Raw genomic sequence first — 18,692 nt, forward strand, 5'->3', positions numbered from 1 at the left:
CTGCTACAAAAGACCTCTTTAAAGTGTTAAAAAGTAAATATGTCACTTTGAGGAATAAGGAATGCCTGACCCACATTATGCTATTTTCAATCACCTCATATGCATACGAAAGCTGGACAATATTTGGGAGACCGAAGAAGAATTGATGCCTTTGAAATATGGTGTTGGCAAAGAATACTGAATACATCATGGACTGCCAGAAGAATGAACAAATCTGTCTGGGAAGATGTACAGCCAGAATGCTCCTTAGAAGTGAAGATGGCAAGACTTCGTCTCACTTACTTTGGGCATGTTATCAGGAGGAACCAGTCCCTGAGCAAAGACACCATGGTTGGCAAAGTAGGGGGTCAGTAAAAAAGAAGATGACCCTCGACAAGATGGATTGACACAGTGGCTACAACAATGGGCTCAAACATAACAGCAATCATGGGATGGGTGCGGGACTGGGCAGTGTTTACTTCTGTCGTACACAGGTTCACTATGAGTCGGAACCAACTCAAGGGCACCTAACAAGTATAGAGGGAGAGTTTCAAGAAAGTTGAGTGTATTTCCAAGAAGTGATTAAGTTGTACGTTGTATCATTTACAACTAGGCAAGAACTACAGGTCCGGCCCTCAAAACCTCACTATCAAGTGATATGTTCAATGGTAGCCACATACACATTTATTATCAGGTAGGCCAGCAAACAGTCGTACAAGCCATACCAGTGGAACTGAAGTCCCAATCCTTTAAGGCACTCTGACAAAAGTGCTTTGCATAAAAGGTTCATTTGAGGCAGATGTTAGGACCAACTGAACTTCTTAACTCAGCATTGTTCCATGGAAATACAATTTTAAATTTTCTAGTAGCCATTAAAAGAAGTAAAAAAAAAAAAAAAAGATGAAATTAATTTAAATATTTTATTTATCTAATAGATCCAAAATATTATCATTTCAACATACAATATAAAAAGTCAATGAAATATTTTATATTCTTTTTTCTTACTAAGTCTTGAAAAGCTGATGTGAATTTTACATTGACAGCACATCAAAATTTGGATGGTAAAATTTCATTGTGAATACATGATCTGTATTCAAGTGCATAAAATTTAGTTGAAAACTTAGATTCACATACCAAGGTTGTTCCAAACATACTTAAAATAATTTACAATAACTGAATCAAGTACAGTATACATCTCAAGTTCTCAACAGACACATGAGGCTAATGGTTACCACACACACACACACACGTTGCCATCGAGTCGATTCCGACTCACAGTGACCCTACAGGACAGAGTAGAACTGCCCCATAGAGTTTCCAAGGAGTGTCCGGTGAATTTGAACTGCCATCCTTTTGGTTAGCAGCCTTAGCCCTTAACCACTGCGCCACCAGGGTTTCCACCCTAGAGCCCACACCCTGAATTAAAACTTCTAGCCTCCTAAACTGTGAGAAAATAGATTTGTTTGTTAAAACCACCCACTCGGGTATTTGTGTTGTAGCAGCACTAGATAACTAAGACAGGACTCAAACAACACAGCAGACCTAGTTCTCCAGTTCTGCTTGGTGCCTCAGACTGAGCTGACCTAGACGCCTGAAGCAAGCTATCAGACCGCACTAATCTTCTGCTCTTCTTGATGACATGGAAGTGTTGTTTTTGCCTCCCTAGCATCCATTTCTACTTTTTCTGGTAGCTCCCTGGATTTTCCCTAATTCTTAGTCCAAGGGGTTCAAGCTGATGCCTTCTCGCCCACCCCCAGACTCAAGTCAATGATGTCAGCCTCTGGGACAGTTACAAGAACAAAGGAGAAGGATTCTCTTTCTGAAGGGATGCTAAACTGGTGGGACCCTAAGCCTGGGACTGCTGGTGGCCAGGGCCAGTCTTCCACAAGGAGAAGAAAGCCTGTTCAAGAATGTGCCCTTGTGACATCTTTGAGTTCCTGGAGTTAGTGGTTCTCTTTGTGGTTTAAATCAGTTTGAACTGTAATTTATCCTTGCAACTGACAGTTCTGACTAATGCACGCAGCCAAACCCTAAATGAATATGTTTATTTCACTGTCTTAGTTACCTAGTGTTGCTACAAAGGAAATACCAAAAGCGGGTGGCTTTAACAAACAAATTTATTGTCTCACGGTTTAGGAGGCTAGAAGTCCGAATTCAGGACTGCTTAACTCTATGAATTGGCTTGGAGGAAAGGTCTTTGCCTCTTTTCAGCTTCTTTTCCTTGGCTCCGTGGGAATCTACATGTGGCATGGCATCTATTTTCCCTCATCTCTGCTTGTTTTTTTGCTTCTTACAGACTAGAAAACCCCATGGGTTAGTTCTACTCTGTCACATGGGATCACTCTCTGCTCTTTTATACCTCAAAAGAGACTTAAGACACATCCTACACTAATACTGTTCATTAACGTAACAAAGAAAACACATTCCCAAATGGGATTGTGACCACTGGTATAGGGGTTAGGATTTACAACACATATTTTTGGAGGGACACAATTCAATCCATAATGATCACCATGTCTCTCCTCCTCTCACCGCTACAGCCCCTCTGCACAAACGGATCCCCCGTACCTCACTCTCATCACAGAATGCTACCTCCTTGCCAGACCTGAAATCCTAAAGACTCAGTTTCTCATATGCAAGGCAGAGAACCTTGCTGCTTAGGACGAGGTCCAACCCACTTTTCTTCCTCCCTCTGGGGGTGCGGGGTGGGGACCTTCTCTTTTGAGACTCACTGTTCATTACAAATTTCCTGATTACTTAATTCTCTTACAACTCGGACACATGGTTCACAGTCTCCCCTTCCATCCTAGCTCTGCTTTCATTCTGAAGGGCTTTTACCGTTCCATTCAATAGCCTGTAAGCACAGTTGATACAGCATTTACTTTATGCCAGTACAGTTCCTAAGCACTTCACATATATTTTAACTCACTCAACATTTATCATAGCATGATGTTGTTTGGTGCCATCGAGTCAGTTTCAACTCACAGCAACCCCATGTGACAGAGCAGAACTGACCCATGAGGTTTTCTAGGCTGTAATCTTTACAATTAGCAGGTTTTTCTCCCAGGGAGCCACTGGGTGGGTTTGAACTGCCAGTCTTTCAGTTAGCAGCCAAGTGCTTAACCACTGTGCCACCAGGGCTCTTTAATCATAGCATAAGGTATTATTATGCCCATTTTACAGGTAAGAAAACTGATAGGCTACTTAGACTTGCCTAGAGTTACCCAGCTACTGAGTGGTAACAGTGGGGACAAGAACCAGGTAGTCTAATTGCAGAGTCTGGGCTCATATCATACACTTTCAGCCTCCTAGCTCCCTGTTCTCTATAGTTGTAACATCCTTCACATTCACTCTATATTGGTTTTCCAGAGGCAGGAGGGAGTCAGTACCCCCTACAACTGAGTCAATGGACATTTGGAAAGTCCTTGGAAAGGAGATGTCAGCTGAATATGGCCTGGGCAGCCCTTTGTGATCTGTCAGCTCGCCTTCCTGTAGCGCAATTATCTGTTGTCGTCTCCCATGGCAATGCGTCAGAAGCAGGGATGGAGGTTAGGCTTAAGGCAGTGCAGCAGAAAAGCTGCTCCCGGCACCCTATAAGGCCCCTTCTTTGTCCCAGTAGTCCTTAATCTTTGAGGGAAGGTTGCTGTATTCAGGAGAGACCATTTTCCCTCTGTCTAGAGCCGTCCTTAAAATGTGTATCTCGTTTACGTCCTTACTTACGGCTTGCAACTTCTCAGTCCTTTAGCAACTGCATAACAGGCTCAAAACCTCAGGTTTCCTTCCTTCCTCTCCGTTTGAAAGGTCAGGGAGAAAGAAGTTACAGGCTCTGGGGAAAAGCCAAGGAGCAATTTCATCACCGCAGCCAATCATACCTAGATCTAGCTTTATCCAGACCTGCTCTGCTCTGAAAATGCAAGCTCGGGTTCCCCACCGCAACCTCTGGCTCTCATTTCTCTCTCCAGTTCAACAGTTCCTCCATGTTCAACTCCCGACAGGCCCTTCTAACCGTACCTAAAAACGTACTTACCTTTCACAATCCACTCTCTTGTGCCAGACCCAACCTGTGATGTGCATCCCTGAATCAACACAAACGCCTCACTTTTCCATTCCAGGCTTCTCACCACGGATAGAAAAAACACAAATACGTGCAGTGGTGCTTTACAAATATAAGGATGGAAACCCTGGTGGTGTAGTGGTTAGGTGCTGTGGCTGCTAACCAAGAGGTCCGTAGTTCGAATCCGCCAGGCGCTCCTTGGAAACTCTATGGAGCAGTTCTACTCTGTCCAATAAGGTCGCTATAAGTTGGAATCGACTGGACAGCAGTGGTTTGGTTTTGGTTTGGTTTGGTTTGGTTAAGCTCATCCAGGCCCACCATGACACCAAGCAGGCCGAATCAGTACTCACGATAGCTATGTTGTTGTTAGTTGCAGTCAACTCCAACTCACAGGACCCTATGTGTGCAGAGTAAAACTGCTCCATAGAGCTTTCAAGGCTGTGACCCTTCAGAAGCAGACTGCCAGGCCTGTCTTCCTAGGCTCCTCTGGGTGGGTTCTAGCCACCAACCTTTAGGCTAGTAATCCAGCATTTAACCGTTTGGGCCACCCATGAACTCCACACTAGCTATAACTAGAACTATTGGGGGGCTTACTATGTACCAAAACAGTGTCCTAATCACTTTAAAGCACCTTATTCAGCCCGCAAAACACCACCACCGTGAGATAGAGACTATTAATTCCCATTTCACAGAAGGCTAAAACTGAGGTGCTGGGAGGTCAGAGCGTAGCCAGGGTCACACATGGTAACGAAGTTGCACACAATTTAACTTATATCCCGCACGCAGCTGTGCGATAGCCCAGTCAGTCCCCCCACCCCCCACCCCGGCTGTCTCTACCGCTCTAAGCTGCAGTGTCACCCTCGAGCGGCGAGTTCATCAGTGAAAGGGAAAGAACAAGGAGGGAAAAGAAGAGGACCGTCAAAGCAGATTTCACAAAGACCAGGGTGAACCCACGGCGATACTTCCTGGTCATCGTTACTCAGCACTTTGGTTTCTCTGGGCCGCAGGGCAGAGGCGAGGGTGTGGCGGGCCTTTTCGAGGAATCCAGCCACGCCAGAGCGGTCCCGGGACTGTCCTTCTCCAGCCTCTCTGCTTTCGATTAAGGTCTGGCTGACCCCTTCCCGGGTAACCCGGGAGGGGCCCTGTAGCTCTGGAGGTGGCCATCCGCTTCCCCGCCTCCCACCGCGTGACGCACTGCATGAGCCCTTTAGGTCACTCGACGCATCCATAGGACACTAACGGTTTCGGGACGGGGGTTCCGGGGTCTCGGTGGGGCGCCGACAGCCCCACCCCCCGCCAAGGGCCCCGCCCCGACCTCCCGGCTCTGCGCCCCCCCAGAGGCGGAGCCTCGCTGGCGGAATCTTGGCAGGCGCGGCGCGGGCGCGGGCTCGAGCTGCCTGGACGGGCGCGCCCCCACCTCACGCACGCTGCGCGCGCCCGCCCGCCCACCGCGGCGCCCCGCCCCGTTGCTGCGCTATAAAGACAAGGCGGGCGGCGCGCTTAGGGGTCAAGCTCTGTCCGGCGCTTCGGGTATATTTCTTGTGCTTCAAAGGGCCGCTCATCAGTCTCCAACCGCCAAAATGGTGAAACAGATCGAGGGCAAGGTACGAACCTCCAGGGAAGTCCAGGGCGCGCTGCAGCTTCCGAGCTGGGTTAGGCGGTGGGCCAGAGATGGCGAGGCAGACCCTTTGCATTCCTGGGGGAAGGGGAGGCGGCAGTTTGGCCTTCGGCTGAGAAGCCCAGGCTTGGGCTCGCCGGAGGCGGCAGAGTATGCCCGGGATTGGGGGGCGGGGGGGAGGAGGAGAGGGACGAGGGCCCCCTGGAGGGCGAGATCGGGGTGCTTAGCGCTGACGCTTCCTGTGCGCCTGGGTGATGCACGCGCGCGGGGAGCGCCCGGGGTACCCACACTGCGCCTCCCGCACTCTCCCATCTGGCGACCCCGATTGGAAGAAAGTGAGGGCATGGAGGGCGTCTGCCCTTAGACCTCATCTGTATTCGAATTCGGGCTTGGGCAAGGAGATGGAGGGCCCCTTGGAGAAGGCTTGAAGTCGCTGGCCGCCACTCCCACCCTGTGAGCGACTTGATCCACCCGCCTGGGATGGGGTGGATCCCCCGGTAGCCTCCATCACCGCCGGGCCCCAAAGATGACGTTTGCTGTGCCCGCACGAAGGGGGCACATCCAGACTGGAGACACCTCGGGAGTGCCGGCCGGGCCCCGAGGCCAGGGGACGAGCGATGGGCCCCAGGTGGTTGCGAGGAAGTCAGGGCCCGGCTGCGCCCACCGGACTCCTCCTCTTGCGGCGCAGGGCGTGTTTCCGGCAGGGCTGGCTTTGGAATGACTCAGTCCCCGAGGCCTGGGCCTGGGGACCTCCCTTGCCCGCCTGTGATTTTCCCACAGTCCGTGAGTTTCACTGAAACCAAGATCCCCCATGGGAGCTACCGTGTTGGGTTAGTGTGCTCGTCGGCCTTCGTGTACCCAGATCCTGGTTTTGTCCTTTTAAAAACACCCAAAGCAAAAATTGTTCTCGTATTCGAGTTACCTAACATAGTGTCTGGCACACTGTAGCCATTCAAGAAGGCTTGTTAAATGCAGAGTCAGAAAAGTAAATGGAAGAAAACTGATGCTGCTTGAACGGTCAAAGACCTCTCGCACGCGTCCATCCTCAGCCCGGGAAAGCGGGAAAGGGGATCCTTGCCCACGAGTGCCTTCAGCTTTTAGATGGTGGTGTGGGCTTCGGAAACAAGTTTCTTTATAATGGTCACTCATTTTTTATTACTTTATAACCAGAAAACATAAGCAATCATTGTAGAAAATTTGGGAGGGGAGAGAACGCCTTTGAGATTATTCGTACTGTTTTGATTTGGGATTTTTTTTTTTTTCCCGATTTCAGTTTAGCCCAAACACTTTCCTTGTAATTAAAAGCTCGTTGTAATAGTTTTAATGTCTGAAAACATTTGTGGATATTTAGGAAGTTTCAAACTTTCAATTTTTTTAAATAAAGTTTGTACAAAGAGCAGGCTGTTTCCTTAGATTAGAACTACATGCGCAGTTATTGGGCAAGGGTGTGACCTTTTTTAAAACTTGTAAATGGTACACATATTACATGAGAACGCTCCTTTCACATCACCCTTATCGCCGACTTTTCTCACCTTAATTTTGGGCAAATTAATGGTAAAGAAAAATTGTCGTATTCTAATTTCATTATCTTTATTAGCAACTTTGAACTTCTTTAATTTTATGAGCTTTAATAATTAATTAAATGGAAACCCTGGTGGTGTAGTGGTTAAGTTCTACGGCTGCTAACCAAAGGGTCAGCAGTTCAAATCCGCCAGGTGCTGCTTGGAAACTCTATGGGGCAGTTCTGCTCTGTCCTGGAGGGTCGCTGTGAGTTGGACTCGACTCGACGGCACTAGGTTTGGTTTTTTGTTTTAATTTAAATGATAACCTCTCAGAGAGATCCTTAATAGTGAGTTTTGTTCAATATCTGATTTATGACAGATATTAATTATATGCCTTGGTGGGAGGCTTCTGTTGTTGAGGGTCTGGCAACCTCATCCTAGAACCCAACAGGAGAGAACCTATTAAACAAGCCAGAAAACCTCTGAGTACACATTGCAAACAGAAAATTGATTTTGATTCCTGGAGCAAACCTTTCAATCCTTCCTTCTCTATTGTAGTTATGGCAATCAGTCCCTAGTCCCCTTATCAGTGAGGTGTACAAGGATGACAGGGAGTTGATCACTTGCAAAAGCACCCCAGCCATAAGACAGTCAGTTGACAGAATTACGGCCCACAGCCACTAATGAAAAATTAAACTGTAATTTGGTTATTTGTAAATATTAAATACTCCTTAGATTTTCATCCTGATGGGCTGAACGTTGTGCCTTTGGCCTTCCAGGATAACTTTGTTTCGTGGCACTGTGTTGGTGATTCAGGGCACAAGGACCTGTTTCAGACAAGGAGATGCTGAAGAAATCAGCACAACGCAGTGTCATTTTTGTTTCTTAATTGTACTTTAGATGAGGGTTTACAGAGCAAATTAGTTTCTCATTAAACATCTAATACACATATTGTTTGTGATGTTGGTTGCCAACCTCATGACATGTCAACACTCTTCCCTTCTCAACCTTCAGTTCCTCATTTCTATTCGTCCAGCCTTCCTGCCTTCTCGCCCTTGGCCCTGAGCTGGTGTGCCCATTTAGTTCCTTTTTGTTTTATGGGGCTGTCTAATCTTTGGATGGGAAACCCTGGTAGCGTAGAGGTTTAGAGCTACATTTGCTAATCTAAAGGTCAGCAGTTCTAATCTACCAGGCGCTCCTTGGAAACCCTATGGAGCAGTTCTAATCTGTCCTGTAGAGTTGCTGTGAGTCGAAATCAACTCAATGACAACAAATTTGGTTTGAGTTTTTTTTTTTTTTTTTTTTTTATCTTTGGGTGTAAGGTGAACCTCAGGTGTGACTTAAGTACTGAGTCAAAAGAGTGTCCCGGGGCCCTACTCTTGGAGCTTCTCTAGTCTCTGTCAGACCAGTAAGTCTGGTCTTGTTAGTTTGCAGTTTTTTCTACATTTTTCTCTAGCTCTGTTCAGGGCCCTCTACTGTGATCCTTGTCAGAGCAGTCAGTGCTGGTAGTTGGGCACCATGTAGTTGTACTTAGTCTGGTAGAGGCTGTGGTAGTTGTGGTCCATTAGTCCTTTGGACTAATCTTTCCCTTATGTCTTTGGTTTTATTTATTCTCCCTTGCTCCAGATGGGGTGAGACCAGTGAAGTACCTTAGATGACCATTCACAAGCTTTTAAGGCCCCAGATGCTACCCACCAAAGTAGGATGTAGAACATTTTCTTTATGTTATGCCAAGTGAGCTATATGTTCCCCGAGACCATGGTCCCCAGTCCTCGGCCCAGTAATTCAGTCCCTCAAGGAGTTTGGATGTGTCTATGAAGCTTCCATGACCTTGCCTTGGTCAAGTTGTGCTGACTTCCCCAGTACTGACAACATAGTATTTTTAAAAATAAAAAATTATAGCTACCATCTGTTGAACTCCTATCATCTACATAAATTGATTCGTTTTTAATTAGATTATTTGGCTAGCATTTTTCCCTTCAAAGAAAACCAAGCCATGGATATAGATGTTTATGTTCTGATTTATCTTCATTTGCCTGTTTCTTGGTCAGCAGTGACTAATTGTGCTTAAAATGAGAAGGTTAGCTTCCCAGAGTTACAGTATCCAGACCATTAGTAAATAATTCACAGAGGTTGGATTTCTTAATATCTTCCGCTAGTAGAGTTTATTTCACATGCATTCTTTATGTAGAACAAATGTAAGGAGTGCTCCACAAAGATCTAACATTATTGCTCATATAATCAACAATGAGGGCAGAATTTTGAGATAAAGAGCGAAATCAAAGATTGGTAAGCAGGATGATCTGGACTCTTGAAACACCATTTTAAAAAGAAAGTACAAGGAGATACGCTTAATGTCAGGTGATATCTGATTATCTGAGTTTGGGAATTGAGGGAGGTTATTTTCCTTGACTTTTTTTCTAACTTCTCACATTTTCCACCATAGATAATATTAGTTTAATCAGACAAGTGTTTGCTTCTGAGGTAATGTTTTCTTCTCTTTTTTTTTTTTTTTTGGTGTTTCAGTTGTAAAACCCTGTGCCATTGTGACTTCTTTGATTGAAGTGACCATGACCCCTTTCATCAGTCAATAAGCATTTAGTGGATTCTACCAACCAGACTTGATGTAGAAACATTTTTAGTCCGAATTTCTATTTTTATTTTCCTTTGACTTGCTTAGCTTGAATATAGATTAGCCAGTTAGTTGTATTTTATAAAATATATCCATGAAAACACGTACATTGCCGCACATCTGGCTTCATTCATCAAATGACAGTACCAATGGTGTTTAGGATTCCTTCAAACCTAGTTCTTTGTTTTTTTACTTTTACTGAAAAATTAAGCGTGAAAGCAGGACCTCTCAGTTGTGCATCCTGTCCTATCACGTCTCCAAATGCAACTATTTAGCATATGCCTTTTTCCCTTCTAAGGAGGATTTCCAGGCAGCCTTGAACAGTGCTGGAGATAAACTTGTAGTAGTTGACTTCTCAGCCACGTGGTGTGGGCCTTGCAAAATGATCAAGCCTTTCTTTCATGTGAGTATTAAACAGCTTTTCCTTTGTAAACGATTTGTTTGCGGGGGGGCAGTTGGCGGTCACAAAGTTAGCAAAGTAAAGCCTTTTTTCTCTTCTGCTAGATCTTTGGTCTACAGGTAATAGTGTAGCAATTTAGGTTTGATACATATAGATCATTTAAGACAGCTTTCAGAAGTTAGTTTGGTTTGTCTTAAATGATTTTGCTTTTATTAAAGTTGAAACTGGGCCCTATTTGAAATGCAGGCCTCAAAAGTTGATGTGCCAAATTATTTTACGGCAAGGGGAATTTTATTCAGAGAAAATGTATGTCTTTTAATACCTACCTGATTTCTAGTGTAAATTTTTGAGGTTTTAATTCTTCTCGACTTTAAGTTTCCAGTGAGGAAGCTTGAGTCTGTTGGCTGCCATTACCCAGTTTAAATCTCTTCGGCTTTCTCATTTGAAATTTTCCAGTCCCTCTCCGAGAAATATGGCAACGTGGTGTTCCTTGAAGTCGATGTGGATGACTGTCAGGTACGTGGTTGGAATTTAGAATACTGCTGAGGTCTCACGTTGGCTTTTTTCTCTGAAATCTACAGTACTTGTTTTCAGAAGTTTGTCAAGTACTACTAAAACTTTAACCCTAGTAAAAAGCCCTATTTTGGAAGAACAGGTAACTGTGCCTGCTGTGAGCTTAATCCTATATATCAGGAGCTATGTACCTCACACCCTAAAATAAGCATAATGATGGTTGAGGCTTCTGTACCTTATCAGTCACCCACCTGCCTAAAACCCTGCATTCTATCTGTAACATTCTGAGGTATTCAGTCAGTAGGCGCTGAGTTTGATTATTATTAAATCCATAGATTCGAAGATGTCACCAAAAAATTGGGAAGATGCCTATAAGTTTTAAGGTCCTTTCTGAACTTCTAATGATACAGGAAAGGGGGTTCTCAGACCTATTCTCGTGATATCAGTCAATTAGAAAACCCAAATGTTTTAAAGAGCAAACACCAAGGCTCCTCATATAGTTGAGAGAATAATTTGGGGAGAAATTCCAGAGTTGAGGACTTACATACCACTTGATTCATGTCAGGCACTGTTCTATGTATTTTTCAAGTATCGCTTATGTAATTCTCAGTGCTGTTATCATTCCCATTTTTCAGATACAAAAAAAAAAAAACCCAAACCCATTGCTGTCAAGTCAGTTCCGACTCACAGCAACCCTATAGGTTGAACTAGCCTATACGTAGAACTGCCCCATAGAGTTTCCAAGGAGCACCTGGTGGATTCAAACTGCCAGCCTTTTGGTTAGCAGCTGTAGCTCTTAACCACTACGCCACCAGGGTGTAGCGATGCTACAGGACATAGTAAAACTGCCCCATAGGGTTTCCATGGCTGTAATCTTTATAGAAGCAGACTGCCACATCTTTCTCCCTCTGAGCCACTGGTGGATTTGAACCAGCATCCTTTCATCATTTCAGTTAGCAGTGGGGTGCTTAACCGCTGGGCCTCAGTAAACAGAGAATGCCGGAAGTTACAGTCAGTAACAGCAGTGCCAGGATTTAAAATGAGATAGTCTGGCTTCCAAGAGCTTGTTCTTAGCCACCACACTTGGAGGATGCTGTCTTCTGTGGGTGTAGATCAGGGTCTTAGCACGTGATCCCACCTCTCACAGCCCACTGAACTCTGAGAGCTTGTTACAAGGTACATGGCCTTGGAGTTCTTTACACGTGTGCAAGCCATTATGCAGGCTTGCATTTTTGCCTAGCCCCAGTGGGCAGGAGGAGTTAGCTGCTCAGTTATGGTGTGATTGCGGTAGCAAAGGCCCTGGACCTGGATTCTGTGACTTTCTCCTTTAGGCTAATCCCTTGTCTTCCTTGAGCCTTGCTTGGTTCTCTGTGTATAACCAGATCTTAATACCTGCCCCATCCACCTCCTAAAAGTTGCTTATTCATGAAGCAAACATGGAATGCTTAATAAAGATACTAAAGGGTCAATAGGAACAGGCACATAGCAGCACTTTATAGATCTACAAGGACCTCTGTTACTTGGGCTTTGTTTATTTTCCCCTTGCTCCAGACTCATTTTTACAAGGACTTGCCAACCCGAGATTGCTTGTTCCCGGCCCATGTACTGGTTTCCCACTTCTGCGATTGCTTCGGCTCTGTGCTCTACCTGGCACATCCTTTCCCTCTCTACTTATACCTGGCTAACTCCTACTCAGAAGCATCACGTGTCCTCTAGGAACCCTTCTCAGCTACCCCTTTTACACCCCAGTCGAGGTTAGTTTCCCTCCTTGTGTACCCATGATGTCTTTTGCCTCACTTCTCCCACTGCATTTATGGTAGGTGGAGCGGGTCCTGTAGCTAGACTGCTTGTGTTCTTTCCAGCCTCTGGCACTTATTAACTGTCCAGTTTAAGTTATTTATTTTCTCTGGGCCTCAGTATGATGCTCCGTAAAATGGTGATGTTAATCTGATATCAAAAGGTATCAAATGAGATGGTACCTTAAGTTGCTCAGAATAATGCCTGGCACATGGTATTTACTCAGTACATCTTAACTACTGTTCTACTGATCACTTGGTGTTTGTTCCCCACCACTAGTCTCTAAGATTCTTGGGGTCAGGGACCCTCTCTTATTCACCTTTGTTTCCCCTTCACCTAGCACACCTGCCTGGCATGTAGCAGGTGTGGGATGAATGAATGTTGTATGGTTATTAGTAAACGTATCTTTCTGGCTGTGCCCCAGTTTTTTTTTTTCTTTAAAGGGCAGAATTGCACTTGTTTGTGAACGAAGTCCTTGCTCTGTTTTAACCAAACTTAAGTCTTATTTTTCATATGGTCACCTTAGCTAGTTTAAAGTTGGATCTGGAAAGGACTAGAAAAACTGCTAACTGGCATGAAACCATATTAGACAACAATTTTAATTTTCATCTGAAAGTAATAACTAGCATGTTCTAGATGCTGGGGTAAGCCCTTTGCATGCATTATTAGCTCATTTAATCCTCCCAGTAACGATGAGAAGAGGTTGTTAACATCCCCACTACATAGATTCGGGGCCAAGCCTGTGTGCTTGACCACCGTACCGCACTGTATAAGGACAGGCACTCTTCCCACCTCGATTCAAAACCTTCAGGAAGTGGCTAGCAGAGCAGTCTAGGACTCCTTATGATGGTGTGTGCTTGGGGCACGCTCATTGTCATCCTGAACATGTCTTTCTTAACCTTGGAGTGACCCTCTTACAAATTGGGTACCTTTCACTTTGCCTCCCTGTATTCTAAAGATTAAGTAGCATAAAGGTTTTAATAGAATGATCCCTAAACACTTGGGCAGTAAGAAATGATATGTTAGGTGTGAGGGATTCAGAAGGACAATTACGAGGCGTGGACATAAAGCGGGACGCAAGATTGATTTCACAGCCACAGTAAAGTGTGATTACTAGCCCTTTTGAAAATGATAGTCTGACCTTATTTCTTTGACAACAGACCCTGCACCTCTCTAAATGGTATGATGCTTATTTTGTAAATTAAAACAGAAAATAATTTAGATCTGAGCGTTTTTAGAATGCCACATGTCTCAATTTCCATTGGAATAGGCGGGAATGAGTTAATAGATGCAACAGGCAGATTGAAAGTTATTTTTGCCATATGGAGTTCTAAGCTGGCAACAAATAAAATGAAGTTTAGTGAAGATAAACGTAGAGTCCCCTGTCCTTATTGATAAAAATTTTGTTTCAAAATCCCAGATTAGGCAACACTATAGGGAGAGAGAACAGATGAGTGGTTGGAAGGGTTAGGGATGGGGGGTGAGGGTTTGACGACAAAGCGTTGGCAAAAGGGGATTTCTGGGAGACAGGGGCCTTTTCTTTACGCTGATTGAAGTGGTGGTTACATGACTGTACTTTTGTCAAAACTCAGAACTTGCACACCCCTAAAAGGTGGATTTTACTATGTGTACCTTTTTTTTTTTTAATTCCAGATTGTTCACAAAAAACTTTTAAGTGGGGGGAGGAAACTTTGTAGGGAACTTGTGCTTTCATGCTCAGAGGTCACCCGGCATTTAAAGAAAACGTAAACGTTATTTGAAAGAGTTCTTCACCAATAGCACCCAGCACTCTTTGTGCCCAAGCTAGCGAATGTACACGTGCATATTCATAAAGACGTAAAGCCGCGCTGTGCTTTTCTGTCTCCGAGGAAGAGGTGAAGTTACACCAGAAGTGGTACTCTTCTGGTGGCTCCTTGTCACAGAGACATCTCCATTTTTAATTCTACCACCCCTTACTCGGAAACAGAAGCTAGAAGTCACCACAGTCTTTGTAGTTAGCCCTTTTTTCCCTTAAAAGTTCTTTGTTTACCATGACCTCGTTCTTAGTTTTGCCTGCTTGGCTGCTGGCCCTTTACAGTTTACTGCTTAGGTGGTGAGTAGTTCCTCATTCCTTTCCCAGCCTTCTTGAGCACCAGGTAGACATTTTCAGTCTCTGTTGAACCTCTTTACCTAAAATGCTGGTCCAAACCAAGCCAGTTGCTTGGCATTTCCCTCCAAACCTTGTCCTCTTACCAGAGAACAATACATATAAGCTCTTATTCGTGTTCTTGTAATAAAATGGAGGCATGCTCATTACTTCAGTTACCTTTGAGGTACAGAAAAGTCTCAGTTTGTGGTAAGAGCCACATCTAGGAGAAGAGAAGCTAGGTGTCAGCTAGCTCGATTTGCAGTGCCAGGAGTTTGCCCATTTCACACTTACCAGGGTAGTTCTCAAAGGTTAGAGCATTAGAGTCCTGTGGGGCCTGGCCTGAACTACAGTGACTAAAGGAGGAGGGGCAGCTAGTAGTATCCCTCAGATAATTCTGATATGCAACCAAGTTTGAGAATCCACAAGTGAACTTTTAATTAAAAATAAACAAGAATGCACGTGAAAAATGTTTAAAAGGCAAGCATTTTTTTACATATCTATTTCCCACACATACCAAAAAAATTAATCTGAAGAAGCAGAAAAACCAGTGTGGTGCTGTGATTTTGTTCTTGGGCAATTCTTGTTTGCAAATAAGGTTTTGTTCATCTTGCTATGTTTGAACTTTAGCCCTTAAATTGTCATCTGTGTACCCCCAGCCCTATATTAAAACTAGGAAAACTATGAGCAAAGAAAAGAGGTTCTAATTCTGAGATGTTAAGGTTGAGAGCCTGAGTCCTGTTACAGCAGTTTGGTACTGCTTCTTTAGAATACTTAAAGTAGCCACAATCTTAATTGGATTAAATAGTTTACTGAACTGTTAATGCCCCTCAAGGAGGAGGGTAGATACTAATAAGAAATTTTAGTTATTTGAGAAAATAACCAGTTTGGCGTTTGTGCCACCACTGTATTCTTTATATTGATTTTCATATGCCCCCCAAAAAATGTCCTAATGCTGATAACGTGGGGTATATAACTGGAAAAATAATCTAGTTTTGTATTATTTCTCTCAAAACTTTATACTCATGGTGTTTTTGTTCTCTCCCCCCGTTCCCCCCCCCCAGGATGTTGCTTCAGAGTGTGAAGTCAAATGTATGCCAACATTTCAGTTTTATAAAAAGGGAGTAAAGGTATGTACATCTGACCTTTTACGAACACTAACTGGGAAATAGAGATATGTGGGAAAAGTACAACAGAGTGAGTTATCCCCCGGCAGGAAGCATGTCGCTACACTCATAAGAATATTTAAATATTAAAGCACGATTAAAAAAAAAAAAACTAAAAAGAATATTTAAATAAATCATCCTGTACTGATTTAAGCACGTAATGTCACATTTAACTGAAAATTGATCTTTGCTAGAACTAGTCACTGAACCCCTGTGATTGGTGCTTCATATTTATATCCTAAAATGCGTAGAGTTCCTTAGACTTGGGCTATTCGTAAGTAGCTGTTAAGAGATATTAGTGTAAAAAAAATTATATTTGAGCCTTTGATGTCCCTCAAGGATATTTTTCCTTTGTTTTAAATAAAATTACCCTTTTCTCCTCCCTGCATCCTTCCCCATTCCATGATGATATGTTTTGCTCAAAATAGGAATTCAGTGCTGCATCTAACACCAAGTCAATATTCTCTTCACAGGTGGGTGAATTTTCTGGTGCTAATAAGGAAAAACTTGAAGCCACCATTAATGAATTAAGCTAATCATGTTTTCTGAAAACATAACCAGCCATCAGCTGTTTAAAACTTACCTTTTTTTATTTACAAAAAAGAAAGATCAAGTATGAAGACTATATGCCCAACTGCCATCTGATTATAAATGACAATAAAATATTAATTTTACCCTTTTTAAAACTTTGTGGTATCCTTGAATAGCTTTCAGAATAAATGAGGAGTAGCCATTATGATGTTCAGTGTCCTAAGTGCTATCATATACTCTTGATCACTTCACTAACCCAGTAGGCCACTAACTTGAGCACTGGTGGTGAAATGGTTAAGTGCTCGGCTCCTAACCCAAAGGTAGGTGGTTCACAGCTACCCAGCAGCAACTCGGAAGAAAGACCTGGCAATGTGCTCCCATAAAAATTACAGCCTAGAAAACTCTATGGGGCAATTCTCTTCTGTCACGTGGGGTTGCCATGAGTCAAAACTGCCCGAATGGCACTTAACAATAACCCAGTATGGCCAGGGGATGATAGGTGACTCATCAGGCTTGGGTTTACGTCAATAATTGTGGTCAACAGGGGTTTGACACATTACAGAGTTACTTCCAGTGTCTCGGGATAGGCAAACGCCCTGATTGTTGGAGTAGATATTTAACATACTTTTTTTTTTTTTTAGTGCAGAAAAGATTAAGGGACATAAATATTGTGGTCTTCTCGCTACTTGTATAGTTTTATAGCTCTTTCCTGCCAACCCTCATCAAATTACTCCTTACAGTTGCTAAATTTGGTTGCTTACTTGGACCAGATGTTTAGAGGAGCTGCTTCGTGACTTGACGAACATATTGTTAGCTGTTTAAAATGTTAGAGTTAATGATTCTACTTTATAAAAAGTCTCAGTAACTGACAGTATAATTGAGTATCACATAAGACTATTGTTGCTAAAGTAGATTACTAAGAATCCGAGAATTAATAATAACACCCGTTGCTGTCAAGTCGATTTCAACTCATGGCGACCCAGTAAGACAGAGTAGAACTGTCTCATAGAGTTTCCAAGGAGCGGCTGGTGGATTTGAACTGCCAGCCTTTTGGTTAGCAGCCAAGCTGTTAACCACTACGCAACCAGGGCTCCAGTATAGTACTCCATTATATGGCTATGCCATAACGTATGTGGCCATTCTACTGCTAGCAGACCAGGATTATTGCTTCTTATCTGTCTGGAAAACATGTGAAAGATGTTTTTTAACCTATGTGCTTGGAATGGAATTACTGGATCCTAAAGCTGCAAGTCTCAAACTGTAATGCGTACATGAATCATTTGGGGATCTTATTAAAATGCAGATACTGCTGGTCCCTGGACCATACTTAGAGTAGAGTGTGAATTTGCTCATTCTTATTAGGTAAGGTCAGCTTTCCAAAGTATTTAGAGGAATAAGATTTCTGTTTTCTACATCCTCATCAGTATCAGACTTTTAAATTTATAAACAATTTAGTGGATGTGTCATAGTATTTTCTGGTTTATTTTGCATATCTGTGATTACTAAGGATATTAAACATGGCCAGGATGCTTACTGACTACTCAGATGTTCTCTTTTTGAACTGCCTGTTAAAGGTTTTTTTTTTTTTTCTTTTCAATTTTTCTATCGAATTGTTCTTATTAGTTTTTGGGCATCTGTTATATATTCTGTGTTTTAGTGGTTAAGTGCTATGGCTGCTGACCAAAAAGGTCAGCAGTTCAAATCCACCAGGTGCTCCTTGGAAACCCCGTGGGGCAGTCCTACTCTGTCCTATAGGGTCGCTGTGAGTCGGAATCTACTCGATGGCAATGGGTTTTTTGTTTTATATATTCTAGATGCTAGTTTTTTATTAGTTACCCAGTGCCTGTTACATACTGCAAATACATTCTCAGCTTGTGGCTTATCTTTTCATCCACTTTATACTGTTTTTTGAGTGAACAGAAGTTCTTAATTTTGATACACTTGAAGCCCTGAAAGCAAATAAATATTTGCCTTTAACATTTGGAAACTGATTTAATGATAATTTAATGTTACAATTAAGTGACATTAATTACATTCCACACAATTCTTAATCAAGCTTTCAAAAGTCTTACTTTCAAAAGTACCATTGAAAAATAAAGTAGGAGGACTCACACTGCCTGACCTCAGAACCTACTATACTGGTACTGGTACAACAACAGATACATTGACCAATGGAACGTAATTGAGAACCCAGATATAAATCCATCCACCTATGGTCACCTGATCTTTGACAAGAGCCCAAAGTCCATCAGATGGGGAAAAGACAGTCTTTTTAACAAGTGATGCTGGGTAAAACTGGATGTCCATCTGCAAAAAAATGAAACAGGACCCATAACCTCATACAATATACGAAAACTAACTCAAAATGGATCAAA

The 18,692-nt window shown here is 43.2% G+C and overlaps 1 protein-coding gene across 2 annotated transcripts; it reads left to right on the forward strand.

Annotated features, from left to right (window-relative positions):
- Positions 1–5,505: 5,505 nt before the first annotated feature.
- Positions 5,506–16,472, forward strand: TXN (thioredoxin). 2 transcript variants are annotated; one of them, XM_064291622.1, is made up of 6 exons: positions 5,541–5,637; positions 8,780–8,852; positions 10,084–10,188; positions 10,642–10,701; positions 15,685–15,750; positions 16,260–16,472. In XM_064291622.1, the coding sequence occupies exons 2-6, from the start codon at positions 8,808–8,810 to the stop codon at positions 16,320–16,322; spliced, it is 339 nt and encodes a 112-aa protein (XP_064147692.1). In that variant the 5' UTR covers positions 5,541–5,637; positions 8,780–8,807; the 3' UTR covers positions 16,323–16,472. The 2 variants fall into 2 exon arrangements, with proteins under 2 accessions (XP_064147693.1, XP_064147692.1); XM_064291623.1 differs by lacking the exon at positions 8,780–8,852 and having other exon boundaries at positions 5,506–5,637.
- The last annotated feature ends 2,220 nt before the right edge of the window (positions 16,473–18,692 follow it).

The sequence above is a fragment of the Loxodonta africana genome, chromosome 9, assembly GCF_030014295.1.
Source record: "Loxodonta africana isolate mLoxAfr1 chromosome 9, mLoxAfr1.hap2, whole genome shotgun sequence".
Taxonomy (NCBI): Eukaryota; Metazoa; Chordata; class Mammalia; order Proboscidea; family Elephantidae; genus Loxodonta; species Loxodonta africana.